The sequence below is a fragment of the Bufo bufo genome, chromosome 1 (assembly GCF_905171765.1).
Source record: "Bufo bufo chromosome 1, aBufBuf1.1, whole genome shotgun sequence".
Taxonomy (NCBI): domain Eukaryota; kingdom Metazoa; phylum Chordata; class Amphibia; order Anura; family Bufonidae; genus Bufo; species Bufo bufo.
This window is the reverse complement of record NC_053389.1, coordinates 764,153,571-764,176,124: the sequence shown is the minus strand read 5'-3', so window position 1 is coordinate 764,176,124 and position 22,554 is coordinate 764,153,571. Positions and strand designations below refer to the sequence as shown.

Below are 22,554 nucleotides of genomic sequence, written 5' to 3'. Positions count from 1 at the left end.
TGGGACGGCAGAGGAACATAAGTCAACTGCAAACTCAGCTCTATTAACAAAATAGGAGGGAAGCACTATAAAAACATTAGGTTAGACACTTGCTGTATGAAGCAAGTCTTAAAGTGAAGAACCACCCTTGAATACCATATTTTCCGCTTCAAAAGGTTAAGAATGCAGGCCGAATATGGCCAGATCTTTTTTTCCTGATGCTAAACTTCAAATCCCCTGTTTAGGTACAGACCTAAAACTTAAAAGGGGTTCTGCACTTTCATTTAACTTATGATCTATCCTCTGGATAGATCATCAGCGTCTGATAGGCGGGGGTCCGACATCTGGGACCCCCGCCGATCAGCTGTCTGAGAAGGCAGCGGCGCTCCAGCAGCGCCGCGGCCTTTTCACTGTTTACTGCTGGGCCGCCGGCCCACTGACGTCACGACTAGTATCAACTTGCGTGGGCGCGGCTAAGCTCTGTTCACTTGAATGGAGCTTAGCCGCGCCCACGCTAGTTGATACTAGTCGTAACGTCAGTGGGCCAGCGGTAAACAGTGAGAAGGCCGCGGCGCTGCCTTCTGAAACAGCTGATCGGCGGGGGTCCCGGGTGTCGGACCCCTGCCGATCAAAAGCTGATGATCTATCCAGAGGATAGATCATCAGTTATATGAAAGTGCAGAACCCCTTTAATACTCGGGATGTCAGCAGCCACCACTAGAGGGAGCTTACTGCATGATGGAATACACCAATCTCGATAACCGTAATCACACCCCTCTCTCACCGCCATGTAAGCAGCACAACCCGCACTTCTGGTTTTGGCCTTGGAGTCCACTAGGCGACCGCTTATGCCGAAGTCACAAAGCTTAATCTGTCCACTGGCATCCAGCAAAATATTGGAAGGCTTGACATCCCTGTGTATGACGCCATGCTTTTCCTTCAGATAGTACAAAGCATTCACAATCTGGAAAGATACAGAGAAGACTCGTCAGATCCACCTGCTGGCAATACACCATCGGATTCAGCACCTATAACAGGGCACATCATCACTCACCGCTACCGTCATCTTTCCCAGGATGCTCTCTGGGATGGGCCCCTGAATCCTCTTCTTCAGCTTTTCTGCACATGTCCCCATCAGCTCCATCGCGATGAACACATCTGTCTGGAAAGTCAGCACAAGCAAAAAAATAAAAGGGATTGTACAAGATAGAAAAACATGGCTGCCAATGCCACAACTGTCCAGGGGCTGTATATTGTACTGCAGCTCATAAAGCAACAGCCCATACAACCAATGAACAGACATCATGCTCTTTGTGGAGATTGTGCCCCCTACCTAAGACCCGGCTGCTATCTACACTCTTCTGACTTTAATATCTGCTCCACTGGGTTGGATTTACATTTGTAATTTTCTGCCACGGATTTCTGCATAGTGGATCAAATACACAGAAAAAATCTGCATGTGCCACATGAGGACGTCACCCTTTGCAATGCAAACTGTAGGCCATCTTAGAATCCACCCTCAAAAGGTGCTGTCCCACAAGAACAGGGAGGGTTCGACCGCTGGGGCCCCCACAAGAACGAGATCCCATGGTCCCTGCTTGAATGGAGCAGCAGATATGCATACATGTCTAACGCTCCATTAAATTATACAGGACTTTTGGAAATTGCCAAGTACAGGGGCTTGACCATCTCTGGTAGCCTCATATGTGCAACGCCTGCTCCATTCAAACAAGAGAGCACGGGCCCCTGTTCTCATGAATGGCAGAGGCCCAGTTGTTAGACGACTCCCCCCCCCCCCGGCGCTCAGAAGCTTATTCCCAGGCATCCTCAAACTGTGGCCCTCCAGCTGTTGCAAAACTACAAATCCCAGCATGCCCGAACAGCCTACATGTATCAGCCTAAAGCAGGGCATTGTGGGAGTTGTAGTTTTACAACAGCTGGGGGGACGCAGTTTGAGGATGCCTGCCCTATCCCGTGCATAGGTTGTCATAATAGGACAACCCCTTTAAGAGCCTCCATACACTACAGGGCATTATTAGCTGAATGCTTTCGGCTTGGACCAGGAGCTCGGCTTTCTCCTCTCACTTCACTGAAAACACAAGCATGCATGGGAGAGAGCCGACAGCTACTAAAAGTGTATGGACACCTGTAGAGCACAGCTATAATAAGCGGGTCCAGGTTACCTGCATGGCAGCATAAGCCTCAAAGAATTGGCAAAACACACGGCTTTGTCATCGGTGGCTCAGGCGGCTACTCCCATCCCCCATGCTCTACACTACATCTCACTGTGCTCAGTGTAGCTGCCATTTATAAGCACACGCTTACAGTTGCTGACCCCGCAGGTACAATGCAATCTACTTTATGAGAACCATGATGACAAATGACACAAAAGCATTTAGGGCTATAATAAATGCTTACATTTGTAATGAAGGTGCCGTAACACTGGACAATGTAAGGGCAGTCGTGGCTCTTCAGCACCACATCCAGGTCCATCAAGATCCTTTTATTCTCTTCCTTGTTACCAGAACGACGCATTTGCTGGAAACCAAAACGAGATTATTAATAAGACCAGTAACGTAATAACACACCAGGGGCCAGTCTTATTACAGATGAGATGAAAAGCAGCTATCGCCTTTGTTTGGGCCAAGACAGAGCTGAGGCAGGTTTCCTCCAGATTCCCCCCCTGTGGCTGGGACACCCCCACCAGCAGAACCGGTCACAGATCAGGACACAATGACTAAAGGGTGTATTCGACAGGTAAGCAATCATCTTGCAGTGTAATACTGCTGCCAATTGCCCGATGAACGTGCAAACTCTTGTTTGTTGGGCAATCCAGATCTTACAGCATGCTGAAAGCCAAGGATTTGCCGGCGGCAGATCGTGCTTTCTTATCACGATCTGCCACCGACACATCACTGTAGTGCATGGGGATGAGCGATGGCATAACAATCTCTCCTCCCCATGCTGGGGAGGAGATCGCTGCATGTAATAGCAGCGGTCTCCTCAGCAAGTGAGCAGTCAATTAGTGAGAGGGAACGCTTCCCTCCCGATCGTTCCGTTCGTACATATATTCGTTAATCCCCCCCCCATGCAAGCAGAAGATTATTGCCGACATGAGGGCTGCCGACCAATGACAACATTTAGTATAAAAGATGACGGCAAACAAGCAAATTATCGGGGTTCTTTTATACCATACTAATGGTCGGGCAGATTGTCAGAGACAAACGCTGTGTAAAAGTGCTGCTGATCACCCAATGAATGAGTGAAAGGCTCGTTCATTGGGTGAAACAATCGTTCACCTTAATCGTTGTTCCTGAGCAGCAGATCGTGCCATCTAAACAGCACCATGAAACAATGATTCTGTATAGGGACAAGAAATGGCATTAGCGATCAGTTTCCATCCTGACAATCACCTGCTCCATCGGGCTGTATAAACCGGCCTTAAAGGGGTTGTCCAACTAAAAAAAAATATTCTACAGTTTGCAAACCAGCACCTGGATCTGAATACTTTTGTAATTACGTGTGAAATTTTGTATAGCTACTGAGTTATTCAATAAAATGTATCTGTATAGAGCCACTTAATTTCTCATTTCTTTGACCCGCTCTCTGAGATGGCCGCACATGCTCAGTTTCATCTTTCAACTGCCTTCTGAGCTGTGATAGGGAGAGCATGGACACGCCCCCTGAGCTGTGATAGGGAGAGCTGAGACACGCCCCCTGAGCTGTGATAGGGAGAGCTGAGACACGCCCCCTGAGCTGTGATAGGGAGAGCTGAGACACGCCCCCTGAGCTGTGATAGGGAGAGCTGAGACACGCCCCCTGAGCTGTGATAGGGAGAGCTGAGACACGCCCCCTGAGCTGTGATGGGGAGAGCATGGACACGCCCCCTGAGCTGTGATGGGGAGAGCTGAGACACGCCCCCTGAGCTGTGATGGGGAGAGCTGAGACACGCCCCCTGAGCTGTGATAGGGAGAGCTGAGACACGCCCCCTGAGCTGTGATAGGGAGAGCTGAGACACGCCCCCTGAGCTGTGATATGCAGAGCTGAGACACGCCCCCTGAGCTGTGATATGCAGAGCTGAGACACGCCCCCTGAGCCGCAGAAAAGACACTCCCCTTGAAATAAATGAATGGGGAGATCTCTGGATCCATGTGAGGTACAGGGCTGGTTCTAGCTTTGTTAGGAAGAGGTTGTCATGTGCTGTATGACGTCTGGTTTTAATTTTTTTACATTATTCGTGGGATAACCCCTTTATATAACCAGACCCCTGTATAAACAGTTTGATGAGCGTAAACTAATGGAGACCGCTCTGGTAACAGATTACATCATCAGTTACCTTCACAGCAATGACGTGTCCAGTCTTCTTAAATCTCATCTTCCAGACTTGTCCACACGTCCCACTGCCGATTTCACCCAAATTTTCCAAGTCATTGATATCTGCCTGGTATTTCTAGATTTAAGAAAAATCACAAGTTAGTGGGCATCTCCAACATTGTGCCGCTTAAGTAATATCACCTAACACAAAACATATGGCTAGGAGAGAGCGTTCTCCTGCTTCTACCCATCTCATTACTCACTGACTGACAAGGCAAACAAATAAGATCCACTTTAACCCCTTAAGGACCCATGACGTAGCTGTACGTCATGGGTCCGATCCCTAAACATGGCGCCCGCTCGCGCGTGCAGCAGGCGCCTTAGCAACAGCGTCTCTGCTATTTTAAATAGCAGAGACCCATGGCACATGTATGCGATCAGCCATAAGGCTGATCGCATACATCTTACCTTTCAGATGCAGTGGTCAAATGTGACCGGTCCGGTAACAGCGTTCCCCAGCTGAGATCGGGGGACCTGTTACCTCGATCTAATTGACCGAAGCCCCAAGCCGGCTTTAGAGTCAATTAGATGTATATATCAATACAGGCCACTAGGTGGCAGCCTTGTATTGATATAGTGCAATTGAAGTCTTCAATGATGGCTATTTAGCCATCACTGAAAACTATGGGCAATCGAATGATTGCCAGTTATTGTCACCCAAGGTGACAAAAAAAAAAGTAAAAAAAAAAAAATCACCCTCCTTTTCCTTAAAATAAAAATACTTAACCAGCGTGCGAAAATGCCCATACTATTAAAATATAGCAATATTAATGGCATACGGCAAATGGGTAGCGGGAAAAAAAAAATAAAAACAGCCAATTTGCCATTTTTTGTCACTTTAACTACCCAATAAATTTTTTTTTATAAAAAGTGATCAAAAAGTCACACACACTTAAAATTGGTATCACTGAAAATAACAGATCATCCCGCAAAAAATGAGCCATTACACAAAGGTTTAAAAAAAAAATTCAGTATTGAAACGCAAAAAAAATTATACAAGTGTGGTATCGTTGGAACCGTACTGACCTGGAGAATGAAAATAACAGGTCAATTTTACCGGATAGTGTACAGTGTTAAAATAAAATAAAAACCTTTATCAGAATTGCTATTTTTCCCCAATTCTACCCCATTTGGATTTTTTTTCCAGCTCCCTACTACATGGTATGCAACCGTAAATGGTACCATTAGAAAGTACAACCTGTCCCGCAAAAAATAAGCCCTCATAAGGCTATGTGAATGGAAAAATAAAAAAGTTAGGACTATGGGACTGCGGGGAGTGAAAAACAGAAACGCAAAAATCCCAGGGTCCTGAAAGGGTTAATAATCATCTCTATGGGACTAAAATGATCAGTTTTAAACAGATGGATGGAAAGGTTTCTATTTTTTTTATTGTAGCTTAGTGGGATCCTGGGTTCAAATCCAGCCAAGGACACCATCTGCACGGAGTCTGTTTCTCCGGTTACCTCCCGGACTCCAAAAGCATACAGGTTCACCTGCTTCCTATGGAGTAGGACCTACTGTGTTTTTGTGTCTGAGATTATATTGTGAGCCCCATGTAATACACAGCCATGCAGTGTCCGGCACTGCTCTTTCTTATTGTATATCTCAGAATCTACAAAAATACACATACACCAACCGGCCACCATTCGTACTCTCTCTCACCTGCCCATCAATTACAAGATACCCAGTCTGCTTAATAATTTCTTGCAGCTTCTGGTCAATTTCAGTGCTGGAAAAAAAAAAAGGCAGAAAAAAAAAAATAAGACACATACAAAATGCTAGAAAGGCCACAATACTGATCTCTAAGAAAGCCAAATATATCAAAATCAAGCGGCAGCAAAAAAAAAAAAAAAAACAGATGGGAACTGGTGGGTGTATATAAGCGAAGGAAGAATGTGTGACTGATGTACCAGCGTGAAGAGATCACAGCTTCTCATACGGAATTAGAACGCTCCCCGCAATGTCTCTTATAAGTAAAACGTAATCAAACCCCATTTTCTTCAACGAGCCACTAGGTGGCGATATGCCAACTCTTTCCATCCTCCAGAGTGCCCTCCATGTCCATATGCCCCGATAAGCCATTCACATTACTGCTGTATAAATTTTCAAGATCTCTGCTTGCCGACAGTAGAAATCTTTCTAACATCCAAAGGCTGAATTCCGCTGCAGGCTTCTTGTTACCGAGAGTTTATATTCAATCTTAGTGAGCTAAACTAGGCTGATGAAGGGAAAGAGGCGAGGAGAGAAAAGGGAGAGCAGAGGCGAGGGGAGAAAAGGGAGAGCAGAGGCGAAGAGAGAAAAGGGAGAGCAGAGGCGAAGAGAGAAAAGGGAGAGCAGAGGCGAGGAGAGAAAAGGGAGAGCAGAGGCGAGGAGAGAAAAGGGAGAGCAGAGGCGAGGAGAGAAAAGGGAGAGCAGAGGCGAGGAGAGAAAAGGGAGAGCAGAGGCGAGGAGAGAAAAGGGAGAGCAGAGGCGAGGAGAGAAAAGGGAGAGCAGAGGCGAGGAGAGAAAAGGGAGAGCAGAGGCGAGGAGAGAAAAGGGAGAGCAGAGGCGAGGAGAGAAAAGGGAGAGCAGAGGCAAGGAGAGAAAAGGGAGAGCAGAGGCGAGGAGAGAAAAGGGAGAGCAGAGGCGAGGAGAGAAAAGGGAGAGCAGAGGCGAGGAGAGAAAAGGGAGAGCAGAGGCGAGGAGAGAAAAGGGAGAGCAGAGGCGAGGAGAGAAAAGGGAGAGCAGAGGCAAGGAGAGAAAAGGGAGAGCAGAGGCAAGGAGAGAAAAGGGAGAGCAGAGGCGAGGAGAGAAAAGGGAGAGCAGAGGCGAGGAGAGAAAAGGGAGAGCAGAGGCGAGGAGAAAAAAGGGAGAGCAGAGGCGAGGAGAGAAAAGGGAGAGCAGAGGCGAGGAGAGAAAAAGGGAGAGCAGAGGCGAGGAGAGAAAAGGGAGAGCAGAGGCGAGGAGAGAAAAGGGAGAGCAGAGGCGAGGAGAGAAAAGGGAGAGCAGAGGCGAGGAGAGAAAAGGGAGAGCAGAGGCGAGGAGAGAAAAGGGAGAGCAGAGGCGAGGAGAGAAAAGGGAGAGCAGAGGCGAGGAGTGAAAAGGGAGAGCAGAGGCGAGGAGAGAAAAGGGAGAGCAGAGGCGAGGAGAGAAAAGGGAGAGCAGAGGCGAGGAGAGAAAAGGGAGAGCAGAGGCGAGGAGAGAAGAGGGAGAGCAGAGGCGAGGAGAGAAGAGGGAGAGCAGAGGCGAGGAGAGAAGAGAGAGGAGAGAACATGAAAGAGGAGAGGAGAGGAAATAGAGAAGAGGAAAGAAGTGAGAGAGGGGAGAAAAAGAAAGAGGATAGGAGGAGAGAAGAGGAAAGCGAGGGGACAGATGAAAGAAAGGGAGAGAATGAAGAGGGACACTGCCAGTCAATATTTACACAGCCTACATTTTTGGCTACTTTCACACTAGCGTTCGGAGCGGGTCCGTCTGATGTTTCATCAGACGGATCCGCTCCTATAATGCAGACGTTTGCATCCGTTCAGAACGGATCCGTCTGCATTATAACTTAGAAAAATTTCTAAGTGTGAAAGTAGCCTGAACGGATCCGTCCAGACTTTACATTGAAAGTCAATGGGGGCGGATCCGTTTGAAGATTGAGCCATACTGTGTCATCTTCAAACGGATCCGTCCCCATTGACTTACATTGTAAGTCTGGACGGATCCGCTTGCCTCCGCACGGCCAGGCGGACACCCTAACGCTGCAAGCAGCGTTCAGGTGTCCGCTCGCTGAGCGGAGGCTGAACGCTGGCAGACTGATGCATTCTCAGCGGATCCGCCTCCACTGAGAATGCATTAGGGCTGGATGGCTGCGTTCGGGGCCGCTTGTGAGCCCCTTCAAACGGAGCTCACGAGCGGACACCCGAACGCAGGTGTGAAAGTAGCCTTAGACAGGCTTAGTAAATCTGCCCTAATATATTGTTTGTTGAAAGACAGTCACACTGTTCCTGGTGTCCTGTCTAGAAAGGGTGTGGGGGGTGCTGCAAATAATGTTACCGACCATGTCTCCTACCAGATGTTTCTACGTGATGGCAGAAAGTGGCCGGAGACTGAGGTCAGGCTGTACAATGCTGAAACCACTTCTACAAAGGCTCTTTGCATTCTGATACATTTCCTAAGCTTCCATACACTGCTTATAACCCAGTCAGCAATCACGGCCCAATCACTGGATGCACCCTCTCAAGGCCCTGATGTCGACCAGTTTTGTCTAATTCATAGACCATATGGATCATACGTGGGTTAGGACAAGAAGAGGCTTGTAATAATTGGGTCAGACATTTCTACACCACCATTTATCAGGATACACGCTTACCTCTCCAAGCTCCGCTGTGTCAGGTAGTTGGATTGCGGTATGCTCAACATATGCCGTGGTCGGACTGGCAAGGACGTGTGATGGTGTGTGGGGTTGTCAGGACGAGTGTGTCCATCATTGGCTAGAGGAAGTTGTAAAGCTGCACAAAAAAGTGGTAGAAGGTGGTATGTAGAAGAGAGAAAAAGACTGGCCAACGGAGATAAGCATTGAGCAACAGCAAACGTCCCCGTTACACCTCTGTGCGGCCCCCCGTGTACCCCATTAGTCCTGTTACACCACATGCAATGTTCCCTGTATAAATCTAAATGCTTGCTCTATGTTTAACCCTTCCCCACCTCGTCTCTGGTCGTTAGGTTCTTCTGAGCTCATGCTCCGTACAAAGCCTACATGCGGTGTCCACAGTGCATGCAACATTCCCCCTTCCATGCACAAAGACAGGTGGTAGAGCAATGCCAAGCCTGAGCAGCGGAGGGGATGGGGGACAGACTAAAATGTATACAAAACTGTTAGAACAAGGAGAGAAACAAGGAAAAAAATGTTTTTAAAAAAAAAGCAGAAAAAAAATAAAAATAAAAGCAGTGGTTGCATGTTAAGAAGTGACATGTATGGAGAAGGGGCAGGTTAGCTGGGCCTGGAGCGAGTGAAGAGCTAAGAAGGACAATCCAGTACCTGCTCTCTGGGATGGAGCGGGCGTGGGGCTTAGAGTGATGAGAATAACTGGGGGAAAAATAGGGGAAAAAAAAAATAAAAAATCAACATAAACTACGGAGCAACCTAGGAGATAAAAGGAGACAATGGGGGAAAAGGGACAGAGAACAGTAGGTTCGGTGTATGGACAGAGGTGAATACATGGGGCACATCGTATGAAAATGAAGAACATAAGAATACAGACTGGATGACGAGAAAATGCCCACAGATCATGAAGGAGGTGAACACATGAAATATCACATCGTCAGGCTACACAACTAGAAGGATAGCCTCCCGCTAATGCCACACAGACCAAGAGCGCCATCAGCTGTCCACAGGCATCACCCTGCTCCATATCCTACCAAGGCACAAGATGCCCGTCTACCGCGTCAAGTAAACCTAGGCAAAGCTTGGCCAAGTCACCTCCGACTCCACTAAATGCTACCTGTGACAGACAAATGTTGTGAGGTTCTCCATGGATGCTTTCGTCAGAACACTACCTCTGGTCATAAGTAAACTGAATGCTGGATCCAGTAATGTCCTACCAGACAGACGACCAGATGGATGACCAAAATCATTCTCTGGACGAAGCAGAAAGTCCCCAAAATTTAGTTTTGCTCAAGGTAGGTGACTGGGGGGGGGGGTCTCACAACCTGCATGATCCTCAGGTCTCATTATCACAATCCACCTGGTTAGATAACACCTATGATATCACAGATGGCCACGTGTTGGGCTCCAGAGGAAGTGGTCCTAGTGCAGGGCTGGCCAACCTGTGGCTCTCCAGCTGTTGTAAAACTACAATTCCCACCATGCCCTGCTGTAGGCAGTCTCGGGATGCTGGAAGTTGTAGTTTTGCAACAGCTGGAGAGCCTCAGGTTGGCCATCCCTGTCCTAGTGACTTTTGGGTCCCTGTGAACACTGATAGCTTACCCTTAGGATAGGTGATCAATATTAGACCTGTGGTGGCCCAGCCATGTGAAGGTGCTGCAGCGTTTTTGAGAGCTTTTTGGCCTCCTAAATGTTTCCCTGCGTGCAGTCTACACAGCAGTGGTGCAGGGCAATTACAGCTAAAAATGCAGACCAAGGGCTCATGCACACGACCGTATGTAGTTTGAAGTCCGCAAAAAATACAGATGACGTCCGTGTGCATTCCGTATTTTGCGGAACGGAACAGTTGGCCCCTAATAGAACAGTACTATCCTTGTCCGTAATGAGGACAATACTAGGAACATGTTCTATATTTTTGCGGAACGGACATACGAAAAAGGAATGCACACGGAGTAACTTCCGTTTTTTTTTTTTTTGCGGACCCATTGAAATGAATGGTTCCGCATTCGGTCCGCAACAAAAATTGAACGAACACGGAAAGAAAATACGTTCGTGGGCATGAGACCTAACGCCAAACATCAGCAGAACTCATCTAAAGTACATGAGGGTGCCCAAGCTCCTTCCAACAGCAAGCGCTGCAGGAAAGAAGGATCGGAAATGTTAGATTTAAACATGCCTGACCCTTGGTTCTCACAGGAGATAAGCCACCACCGGGTGTCTGGCAGCGGCTTTCTATACTCTACCCATCCAGAACACATCCACGTGTATGGAAGTGGGGGTCAAGAAGAATAGCTGTTGAAGGTGTACGGCTACCTTAATGAGGTTGTGAAAGAATATGGGGGGGGTCCATTTGGCTGGACCTGTAAAGGAAGGATCGTTCTCCGCTCCTTCTCCTCCAGGCCTCCGACGCTCTGTTGAGCTTCCTCAATATCAACATACGGTTTGCCATTGCTGCAACCAACCACTGGCGGCGGCAAAGACCAGATCCCCTTGCATCATGTGACCATTTATCAAGACGTAAGGGAAGCCGTCACCGCCGCAATATCAAACTGGATGTTTGAGGGAGACCAGCGGAGATCGGGTGCCTGGAGGAGAAAGAACAGGGAAACTCCTCTATTCTTGCACAACCCCTTTATGCCTATAAAGTTAGCACCATAGAAGAACATAGATCAATGCCCCACAGTAGAGGTCACCAGACCCGAGACCAAGAAGGTAAGAATACTGTAGACAAGTATAGACACAAGGGAAGACGTACGGACGACTGCAGTGTTACTCGGCCAGCCTCCGTGGCTTAGCAGTCTATAAGGACAAAGCATCTACCCCCCCGAAGACATGGCATGTACCCTAAGGGTGGAAACGTACCACATGATGAGACCCTAGGGCTTATAGTCGAAACTTTTCTCCCGGGCCATACAAACCACAGGAAACATTCTTGTGGTTTGTATGGCCTCAGCGACCAGATGTCCCACTGTCCAGAATGGGATATTATAAAGTGTGTCCACTGCCCACATCACACGCTCAACCGGTCCCTGCCAGCAGAACAACAACTCTCATCCTGCCTTACTCATCCCATGATCGCTCCTATGCTCTATGGCACCTCTATCTTGTGATCAGTGAAGGGGCTGACCTCTGGGACCCCCAACGACCCCGAGAATGAAGCGGAAAAAAAGTGCTGGTGCAGCACTGTGTCCCCGTCTACACTTTCTCCAGACAATGGTGCCCGCACCGCTGTGCGACGAAGAGACTGTGAAGAAGACACCGCCTTTCAGGAGCACAGGGTGGAGCCCTACTTTATGAGACAAGAAAGCCATTTAATGTTCCTAATTTTTACCAAAAGGCTACAACTGCATTAGCAGAGAGTTGTAAACCCTCTGCCAGAATCCACATGTACAGAGGTATCGCTGGTACATACAGAGTCGGATGGAGCACACCGCTGAGGAGAGCAGAAGGCTCCCCTGTGCCAAGTGTACCTGCCTCCTGAGACTGAGGGCTGAAGATACATCACACGCCAAGAAGTGCCCAAGTTATTCAATCTGTTACAGTGGTGGTCCATGCCCCTGCCACTGGAGTAGTGCTCCTCAGTCACCGCCACACAGGCCGAGGCCTGCTCCCTCCGGCTCTTAAAGAGCCAGTGCATGCGCAACCTAATCTTCCCCTGCCATTGGCTAGCCACCCAGCGGTACTTATGGCACCTTCCCTTGTGGAAACATACCTGAGCAGTAGGTTCTAGCACACTAATGTCCTGCAAAGGTGTGCCGTTTCACATTTGTCTGCGTGTGTACCAACTTCTACCTGACCTGGATTTGACCCCGAGCTGCCTGCTCTGACCTCTGCCATTCTCACCCTGAGCTCCCTGCCCCGACCTCTGCCTGATCTCCATTCTCACCCTGAGGTGCCTGCCCCGACCTCTGCCTGATCTCCATTCTCACCCTTCGCTGCCTGCCCTGACCTCTGCCTTTCTCACCCTGAGCTGCCTGCCCTGACCTCTGCCTGATCTCCATTCTCACCCTGAGGTGCCTGCCCCGACCTCTGCCTGATCTCCATTCTCACCCTTCACTGTCTGCCCTGACCTCTGCCTTATCTCCATTCTCACCCTGAGGTGCCTGCCCCGACCTCTGCCTTATCTCCATTCTCACCCTGAGGTGCCTGCCCCAACCTCTGCCTTATCTCCATTCTCACCCTGAGGTGCCTGCCCCAACCTCTGCCTGATCTCCATTCTCACCCTGAGGTGCCTGCCCCGACCTCTGCCTTATCTCCATTCTCACCCTGAGCTGCCTGCCCCGACCTCTGCCTTATCTCCATTCTCACCCTGAGGTGCCTGCCCCAACCTCTGCCTGATCTCCATTCTCACCCTGAGGTGCCTGCCCCAACCTCTGCCTTATCTCCATTCTCACCCTGAGGTGCCTGCCCCAACCTCTGCCTGATCTCCATTCTCACCCTGAGGTGCCTGCCCCGACCTCTGCCTGATCTCCATTCTCAACCTGAGGTGCCTGCCCCGACCTCTGCCTTATCTCCATTCTCACCCTGAGGTGCCTGCCCCAACCTCTGCCTGATCTCCATTCTCACCCTGAGGTGCCTGCCCCAACCTCTGCCTGATCTCCATTCTCACCCTGAGGTGCCTGCCCCGACCTCTGCCTGATCTCCATTCTCACCCTTCACTGTCTGCCCCGACCTCTGCCTTATCTCCATTCTCACCCTGAGCTGCCTGCCCCGACCTCTGCCTGATCTCCATTCTCACCCTGAGGTGCCTGCCCCAACCTCTGCCTGATCTCCATTCTCACCCTGAGGTGCCTGCCCCGACCTCTGCCTTATCTCCATTCTCACCCTGAGGTGCCTGCCCCAACCTCTGCCTGATCTCCATTCTCACCCTGAGGTGCCTGCCCCGACCTCTGCCTGATCTCCATTCTCAACCTGAGGTGCCTGCCCCGACCTCTGCCTTATCTCCATTCTCACCCTGAGGTGCCTGCCCCAACCTCTGCCTGATCTCCATTCTCACCCTGAGGTGCCTGCCCCAACCTCTGCCTGATCTCCATTCTCACCCTGAGCTGCCTGCCCCGACCTCTGCCTGATCTCCATTCTTAACCTGAGGTGCCTGCCCCGACCTCTGCCTGATCTCCATTCTCACCCTGAGGTGCCTGCCCCAACCTCTGCCTGATCTCCATTCTCACCCTGAGGTGCCTGCCCCAACCTCTGCCTGATCTCCATTCTCACCCTGAGCTGCCTGCCCCGACCTCTGCCTGATCTCCATTCTTAACCTGAGGTGCCTGCCCCGACCTCTGCCTGATCTCCATTCTCACCCTGAGGTGCCTGCCCCGACCTCTGCCTGATCTCCATTCTCACCCTTCGCTGCCTGCCCTGACCTCTGCCATTCTCACCCTTCACTGTCTGCCCTGCCCTCTGCCTTATCTCCATTCTCACCCTTCGCTGCCTGCCCTGACCTCTGCCTGATCTCCATTCTCACCCTGAGGTGCCTGCCCCGACCTCTGCCTGATCTCCATTCTCACCCTTCGCTGCCTGCCCTGACCTCTGCCATTCTCACCCTTCACTGTCTGCCCTGCCCTCTGCCTTATCTCCATTCTCACCCTTCGCTGCCTGCCCTGACCTTGGACTGTTTTTTCAGATCGCACAAACTCAACTGCCCTAATCTCGGCCTGGCCCTGAATATGGTTTTGCCTGTTCCCTTATTACTCCACTATCATTGAACAGAGACTATTTCAAGAGGCAGCAACATGGTGGTTCCCCTGCAGCGGAGACCAGATCCCTGTATAAGGGGTTAAAGGGTGAAGACCAGGGAGGCCACTTAGATAACACCCTTAGGAGTATCCCCAAATCAAATCTGTTCAGTAGACACAGCAGATCCTCATCGTCATAGTCTTGAGAGCTCCACTAATTTCCTGAAGAGGACAGGAAGCCATGCCACCCCCAGCGTTATGCCATTTGGCGTCACGTATGGGTCCCTGCCACGGTCCATGCGGTCCTTCAGGAACAAAGCCCTACAGCCACAGGTCAAGGTCTTCCTCATCTTTATATATTCTAGATCAGTGATGGCTAACCTCCGGCACTCCAGCTGTGGTGAAACTACCACTCCCAGCATGCTCCATTTATTTCTATGGAGTTCTGAGAACAGCCAAGCAAGTGTGCCTCTTGGGGGTCGTAGTTTTACCACAGCCGGAGGTTCGCCATCACTGATCCAGATCATGACCAGAATAACCTGCTCCTCTCTATTTCTTCTAAAAGCGGTGATCTCCATGTGGACGCTGCTTGTCTATCGGGAAGCCAGTGACGAGACAATAGAAACAGTGGAGGGGCCGTCTAGAGTTTTTGGAGTGTCTTAAAATACTATAAAAAAATTCAAAAAACAACATTTCGCTATACTTACCATACAAACTCTGCCTCTAACCAGCGGGTAGTATCTCTCAGTCCAATGTCCGAGCTATGGCCATTCATACCGTCAACGTATCCCAGACCCTCACCCCAATACCCCGAGGACACCCCAAGCAGATACATCCATTAAGTATCTAACCCAGCTGTACGTCACCCACAGTGGGCACCACGATGAGCTGTTCGCTCCCCCCCCCCCCCCCCCCCCGGTATGCCAGCAAAGGACAAAGCGGAGTCCCTGACCACTAGAAGAAGCTGCACGTGGCTAAACGGAGGCCACCGGGCAGGAAACGGCACCGCAGGGACTCCGCGGGTCAACTACACCGCCAACACGAGCGCCGTAGCCTACGCTAGAAGAGCAAGTCCTCTAAATACCGCCGACCACCTCATGGGGCGTTTGTTGTCGCCCAACTCAGCCGTCAAAACGGCCAGACCCTATACCGTTAATGGCGGCGACGTGCTCAATGACATTTTCGCGTCGAGTGCTGGCGTGACTCACAATCTCGCAGCGGATACGTCACAGTGTCTCGGCGCACACAAGGTATAAGCATCTATCAGAATTAATGGCAACGGCGACAACCGCGAAGTAAAAACCGATTAGCAGAATCACATGACACTGACACCCTATAAACGTCACCTCCTAGCCCTGAGCACCCACCCCCAGCTCCTCACAGCCACCTACCGTCCACTACATTCTGATCAGCAGACAGATCCCTGCACCCCTCCCCCATCACTCGGGCCCACCAGCCTCCATTCTCCGCATCCACCTCTCCCCTTGTCTCTTACTGGGCCGGGCACGCTGCGGGCTGATCTCCAGCTCGATCCTCCTTCTCGCTTCTCTGTTCTCCTGCTTGAGCTTCGCCTCCAGACGAGAGAGTTTCTGTTCTAGGGAGGACGCCGCCATCTTCCCTCCGCGCACTAATAATAAACAAACAGCCCAAGGCGCATGCGCGGCAAAGACTGACAGATTCCACTAGGCATGCGCGGCCGGACTGACAGGCGACAACTTGACATCGCCGGGGTATGACTGACAGCTGGCGCTGCGCATGCGTTGAGAATTGGCTTTTACCGCGTTTGCGCCTGAGATGCCGCGCTAGGAAGCTAGTACGCATGCGCATGTTTCCGAGGTCCTCAGATTGTCAGGAATAGCTGCCAGCGGTGCGCATGCGTAACTTGTGGGCTTTGCTTTGAGTATTTTAGGATATAAAATAACTTCTTCCTGGAGGATGAATGAAACAAAACAAACAAAAAAGAAAGTGAATTTTGTTTCACATTTTACTGTTTAGAGGCATGGATTTCTGTGCCTGCTGCTGATCTGCTTGTACCAAATAGGCAGTGCAGCACAATATACCGCCCCAGGAGTGCTAAATACCACAGGGTATACTGCCCCAGGAGTGCTAAATACCACAGGGAAGCACAGTATACTGCCCCAGGAGTGCTAAATACTACAGGGAAGCACAGTATACTGCCCCAGCAGTGCTAAATACCACAGGGAAGCACAGTATACTGCCCCAGCAGTGCTAAATACCACAGGGAAGCACAGTATACTGCCCCAGCAGTGCTAAATACCACAGGGAAGCACAGTATACTGCCCCAGCAGTGCTAAATACCACAGGGAAGCACAGTATACTGCCCCAGCAGTGCTAAATACCACAGGGAAGCACAGTATACTGCCCCAGGAGTGCTAAATACCACAGGGAAGCACAGTATACTGCCCCAGGAGTGCTAAATACCACAGGGGAGCACAGTATACTGCCCCAGGAGTGCTAAATACCACAGGGAAGCACAGTATACTGCCCCAGCAGTGCTAAATACCACAGGGAAGCACAGTATACTGCCCCAGCAGTGCTAAATACCACAGGGAAGCACAGTATACTGCCCCAGCAGTGCTAAATACCACAGGGAAGCACAGTATACTGCCCCAGCAGTGCTAAATACCACAGGGAAGCACAGTATACTGCCCCAGGAGTGCTAAATACCACAGGGAAGCACAGTATACTGCCCCAGCAGTGCTAAATACCACAGGGAAGCACAGTATACTGCCCCAGGAGTGCTAAATACCACAGGGAAGCACAGTATACTGCCCCAGGAGTGCTAAATACCACAGGGAAGCACAGTATACTGCCCCAGGAGTGCTAAATACCACAGGGAAGCACAGTATACCGCCCTAGCACTAGTAAATGCCACAGTGCAGCTCAATATACTGCCTTAGAAGTACCAGATACCACAGTGCAGCACAGTATACTGCCCCAACAGAACCAAATACCACAGTGCAGCACAGTATACTGCCTCAGCAGTATTAAATACCACAGTGCAGCACAGTATACTGCCTTGCAGTACCAAATAGCACAGTACGGCACAAAATACTACCCCAACAGAACCAAATACCACAGTGCAGCACAAAATACTACCTCAGTAGTACCAAATACTACAGTGCAGCACAGTATACTGCATTAGCAGTACTAAATAGCACAGTGCAGCAAAAATACTGCCGTCTTCACCTCCTAATTTGACTGTATCACCATCCTGAGGATGGGGATACAGACAGTTGGGCATTCATTAATGCTTAGAGCATAAGACCATAATGTACCCAGCCAGCGCCCTTGAGGAGACCTCAGGCAGCCTCTGGGCATCGGCCCACCAAGAAATTTCCCTGTGCAGCACAAAATACTACCTCAGCAGAACCAAATAGCACAGTGCAGCATAAAATACTACCTCAGCAGAACCAAATAGCACAGTGCAGCATAAAATACTACCTTAACATTATCAAATAGCACAATGCAGCACAAAATACTACCTCAGCAGTACCAAATAGCACAATATACTGCCTCAACAGTACCAAATAGCACAGTGCAGCACAATATACTGCCATAGCAGTACCAAATAGCACAGTGCAGCACAAAATACTACCTCAGCAGTACCAAATAGCACAGTGTAGCACAATATACTGCCTCAGTAGTACCAAATAGCACAGTACAGCACAATATACTGCCTCAGTAGTACCAAATAGCACAGTGCAGCACATAATACTGCTGTCTTCACCTCATAATTCAACTGTATCACCGTCCTGAGGATTGGAGGACAGGACAGAATTTACTAAGCAGCAGGAGGACACACACAGGAGGACAGGGCTTCTGTTATCCCCACCAGGGGGAGCCGAAGCACACCCGGAAGCATGTGCTTCAGTGTTTTCAGCATTCAGATGCCGTGGTCAGGATATCCCCTTTAACATAATTTTTTTTTTAGTTTCAATTCTTTAATAAAGGTACTCCTGTATGTATATGTTATTATTGCTTGTTATGACGCCCCCTGCTGTTACATACTTGTTATGGCACCCCCTGCTGTTACATACTTGTTATGACAGCCCCTGCTGTTACATACTTGTTATGGCACCCCCTGCTGTTACATACTTGTTATGGCACCCCCTGCTGTTACATACTTGTTATGGCACCCCCTGCTGTTACATACTTGTTATGGCACCCCCTGCTGTTACATACTTGTTATGACAGCCCCTGCTGTTACATACTTGTTATGGCACCCCCTGCTGTTACATACTTGTTATGGCACCCCCTGCTGTTACATACTTGTTATGACAGCCCCTGCTGTTACATACTTGTTATGGCACCCCCTGCTGTTACATACTTGTTATGGCACCCCCTGCTGTTACATACTTGTTATGACACCCCCTGCTGTTACATACTTGTTATGACACCCCCTGCTGTTACATACTTGTTATGGCACCCCCTGCTGTTACATACTTGTTATGGCACCCCCTGCTGTTACATACTTGTTATGGCACCCCCTGCTGTTACATACTTGTTATGTTGCTCTTCTTTTATTCCCGTCAGAATGTTAGGATCCCGAAAATCCCATATGGAGGGATCCACATGGGATTATAATCATTATAGTGAGGGAGTATGGCTGTTTTTTTCTGGAAATTTCCCGCCAAAATTGGTGGCCAGGTTGGCTAAAAATAGATTGAGTTGCTGGGCTAGGGCAGGTATTAGGGGATTGGTCCAGGAAAGTGTCCTATGGTAGGATTGTTGCTGGGGCTAAAAGGTGTATGGGACCCAGCAACAGTTAGAGCATTGGATACAGGGTTATGGGGTTGTGGCCACGGTGTTTTGGAGGGGGCTGTTTGCCCGCCTCCTGCCCCAGGATTATGGCCCATACTAACTTTGAAGGAGAAGACAGACCGGCCGCACAGCTTAAATCTGTGGAACTGTTTTGGGCAGGAAAGCCATGCTTGCGGCTGGCCAAATGTGACTTCCATGGAATTCGGGAACCCCTGCTCGGATCTGGTTTCTGGATATGTTGTTCACCCAGATCAGAGCTATCCATGGATGTATACATTATGGGGATATGTGGGGTTTTGGGGTGTTTTCTGTGTTTGGGGGAAAAATGTGTGTTTTCTGTCTGTGAGTGATTAAGTTAGCCCATTACGTTTGGTAATTGTGTTTTGTTGATTGCGTCTCAGACAATTCCAGTGTGTTAGTTAATTGCGTCTCAGACAATGCCAGTGTGTTAGTTAATTGCGTCTCAGACAATGCTCATTGTATTTTGTTGATTGCGTTACAGACAGAGGGAAGGGGATTTTGTGTACAATTGCTGGGAAGGTTTCAATACTGTAAATGCATGTGATTGGCTAAAATATAAACTGTCACAGTCTTTTACAAGGGCCCCAGGGGGAGTGTCCCTTGCTAGGAGACCTGCATAAAAGGCTGAAAAATAACCCATTAAAGTGTCGTTATTGAGGGAATTGGATTGTATGCTGATTGCCAGGAGTGTAAGCCGATTGTATGCTTTTCCTGTTCAGCGGTTTCCAGTGTTCGTGTGTTTCCTGTTCGGGAGTTGAAGGATTCGTGTAGTTTGCAGTTCGGGAAATTGGTGCTTGCAGTAACTGCCTGTCAATCTGAAAGGAGGATATCGTCTGAACGGAGTTGTGTGCTGAATGGTCCGTTACAGGGGTGTGATGCCCAAGGGGTTTATTAAGCCGGTGTTGAGCGGCTTCGGGCTGTCTGCCAAGCCGTGTTGAAGGAGCTGTGCCCCCCCGCCCTCCCTTGTTAATTAATTTGTCATGGTCACTTTATTATAAGGAGGGGAAAAGTCAGTCGCCAAGAAATGGCGAGTGGACGAGATGATATGGTATTTAGGCCGAGCTTATGGCTGGTCTAATCTGTGGTTTAAAATTTTTTGATGGTTATTATACAAAATGTTAAGGTATTCTTTAATAAAGTTTGCCGTGGCCTAATTTATTCCACTTATATTTTGTGTCCATGTGTTTTATTAATTTATTATTGTTCTAATCTATTGGGTTCCCCTATGTGATTTATAATCCCATGTCCATCTCATGCTCATCTAATGTGACCAGTGCTGGTGAGAAGAAGCTGCTTCTAGCACTGATTCTTACGGTAGGTTCACACCTCCCACCTCCATTTAACTGATCCAGCAGGCTGTTCCGGCAGAGAAAAGCCTGCCAGTATTCACCAGATCCAGCCTAGCCGGATACTGCCATTCACTGCTGGACTCCATAGACTATAATGGGATCCAATGGGGATCTACCACTTTCCAGCATAAGTGCCAGTTTTCAGCTGGACAAAAACTGGTTGCTCGATTTTTGCATGGCCTAAAGTCATTTCTTGTCATATTCCAAGGTTTGTTAAAGGGCATCTGTCAGAAGATTTGTACCTATGAAGCTGGCTAACCTGTTACATGTGCGCTTGGCAGCTGAAGGTATCTGTGTTGGTCCCATGTTCATATGTGCCCACATTCTTGAGAAAAAATTATGTTTTACGATATGCAAATGAGCCTCTAGGCCTCTATTGTTCTAGATTTCTTTACTTTCCTACTGTTTTTCAGCAGCGTCCTGGAAGAGCACAAGGTTCGTTTGTTTTAGATTGTGCCATAATTTCTAGTTTTAAAAAAAAAGTACCCCAAAATCTGTTTGAAAAATATTTTTGGACTTTCCTAGAAATCAGTTGCAACCCCCTTCCAAATTTAATTGGTTCAAGAGATGGATACTGCCCTTGAGCATTCAGAGGATGGATAAGGTAAGAGAGAACTTCCGAGGAACACTCAATGAAGTTGCATACCAGTTTGGTAATCCTGAAAATCCACAGGTCCTACAGATGCCAAATTTCTATCATTGTGGAAGATTTCTATAATTTTTCAAGATTTGCCTTTACCAAGCAGAAGATTGTCCTACTGGGTTTATGTAGATCACACAAGATCATTTGGAAGTTCTAACACTGTAAGAGTTAAGGACACCTGTAGTGTTGGGTCCATGTGGCTTAAAAACACACCAAATGCGATCTTTTTTGCAGGCAATGCCACAGTTTTGCTCACAAAACCTGTTGCGTTAATGACCACACAGCTTTATGGCTCTGGACTTGTACTGTTTACCAAGCTCTGCTATTCCGCTATGTCAAGCTCCTGGTACGTGTTCTAGAATTTTTTTGGTCATTATTCGCAACAATCAGCCCTCCCAATTCCCTTTTAGTCTGGTTCCCTGACTGCTCACCTTACCAACAGGCTAGCTAGGAGGCACCAGAGTACCTCAACCATAACCAAGCTTGGGAGAAAAGGGTGCCACAGGGGAATAATGGCATCTGGTTGGTTCATTCTCAGGTAACCTCACCGATCATGAGAGCGAGGGTCCCATGCCCTGTGTTTGAATGGTGTGGCAGTCATGCATGGGCTCTGTTGTTTCATTCAAGGTCAACATGACTGATTTAAAGTCTCAACCAGTCCTGTAGACTTTGAATGGAGAAGGAGCTCTTTTTTCTGTCAGGTTTACCAAGAACAAATGTTCCATCAAACTTCATATTGTAAAGGGTATTTTTTTCCTGGAGGAATTGTTTCTAGATGAGACTATCTCCGTAATCTTCACAAAATGGGGTGGCTCTACCAATCCGTAGGATAGAAAGGTGCTCACTATCTAGGTGTTAACTCCAAAAACACCAAAGAGTTAATAAAATTGTAATGAATCAAGATATGGCACTCAATATCTGGAGGACTGCTCAAAAGAAATTACTTTATTATTTCTACTGCAGTTCTCAAATGTTAAAATTTTTTAAAATGTCATACAAGATACGTAAATTGTACAAAAATTAAATAACAAAAGGATAAAACATCACAAATGACGATGGGATAAAAGTCACTTGAGGTATAAATGTATATGTCAGACAGCATATAAGTGCTTTCTAAATTTCTGATTAGTTCACCACAGAAAGATTAGTTATCGATAATTAGTTTGTTGATAATTCTCTGAAATTTTCGATAGTCACCAATTCTTCGGTTAGTAAAATAGTCGATTCTTGATACTATAACGCAATGATAGACTTTTCGATTTAATTATGAAATCTTAATTCGAATATATGAAAGAGTCATATTATTTCCTATGTCACAGTTCTTAAGCTTTATCGAATCGTAGAAATTCGGGAGTTATTAGCTCTGGGTGGCGTCCCACCTAT

General features: G+C 48.4%; 1 protein-coding gene across 6 annotated transcripts in view; it reads right to left on the bottom strand.

The window, feature by feature from the left end:
• MAP2K7 (mitogen-activated protein kinase kinase 7) overlaps positions 1-16,050 on the bottom strand; it is a 63,465-nt gene extending 47,415 nt beyond the window's left edge. Inside the window, exons 1-8 of one of the 6 annotated variants that reach the window (XM_040414685.1) lie at positions 15,869-16,050; positions 9,356-9,403; positions 8,687-8,825; positions 6,016-6,082; positions 4,316-4,429; positions 2,398-2,517; positions 1,034-1,141; positions 764-943 (exon numbers count right to left, since the gene is read on the bottom strand). In XM_040414685.1, coding sequence (XP_040270619.1) covers positions 764-943; positions 1,034-1,141; positions 2,398-2,517; positions 4,316-4,429; positions 6,016-6,082; positions 8,687-8,825; positions 9,356-9,403; positions 15,869-15,986 — 894 coding nt within the window. In that variant the 5' untranslated portion in view covers positions 15,987-16,050. Of the gene's footprint in view, positions 1-763; positions 944-1,033; positions 1,142-2,397; positions 2,518-4,315; positions 4,430-6,015; positions 6,083-8,686; positions 8,826-9,021; positions 9,190-9,355; positions 9,404-15,868 lie in introns of all 6 variants that reach the window. The other 5 variants (XM_040414688.1, XM_040414689.1, XM_040414687.1 and 2 more) reach the window with 5 other exon arrangements.
• Positions 16,051-22,554: the final 6,504 nt, after the last annotated feature.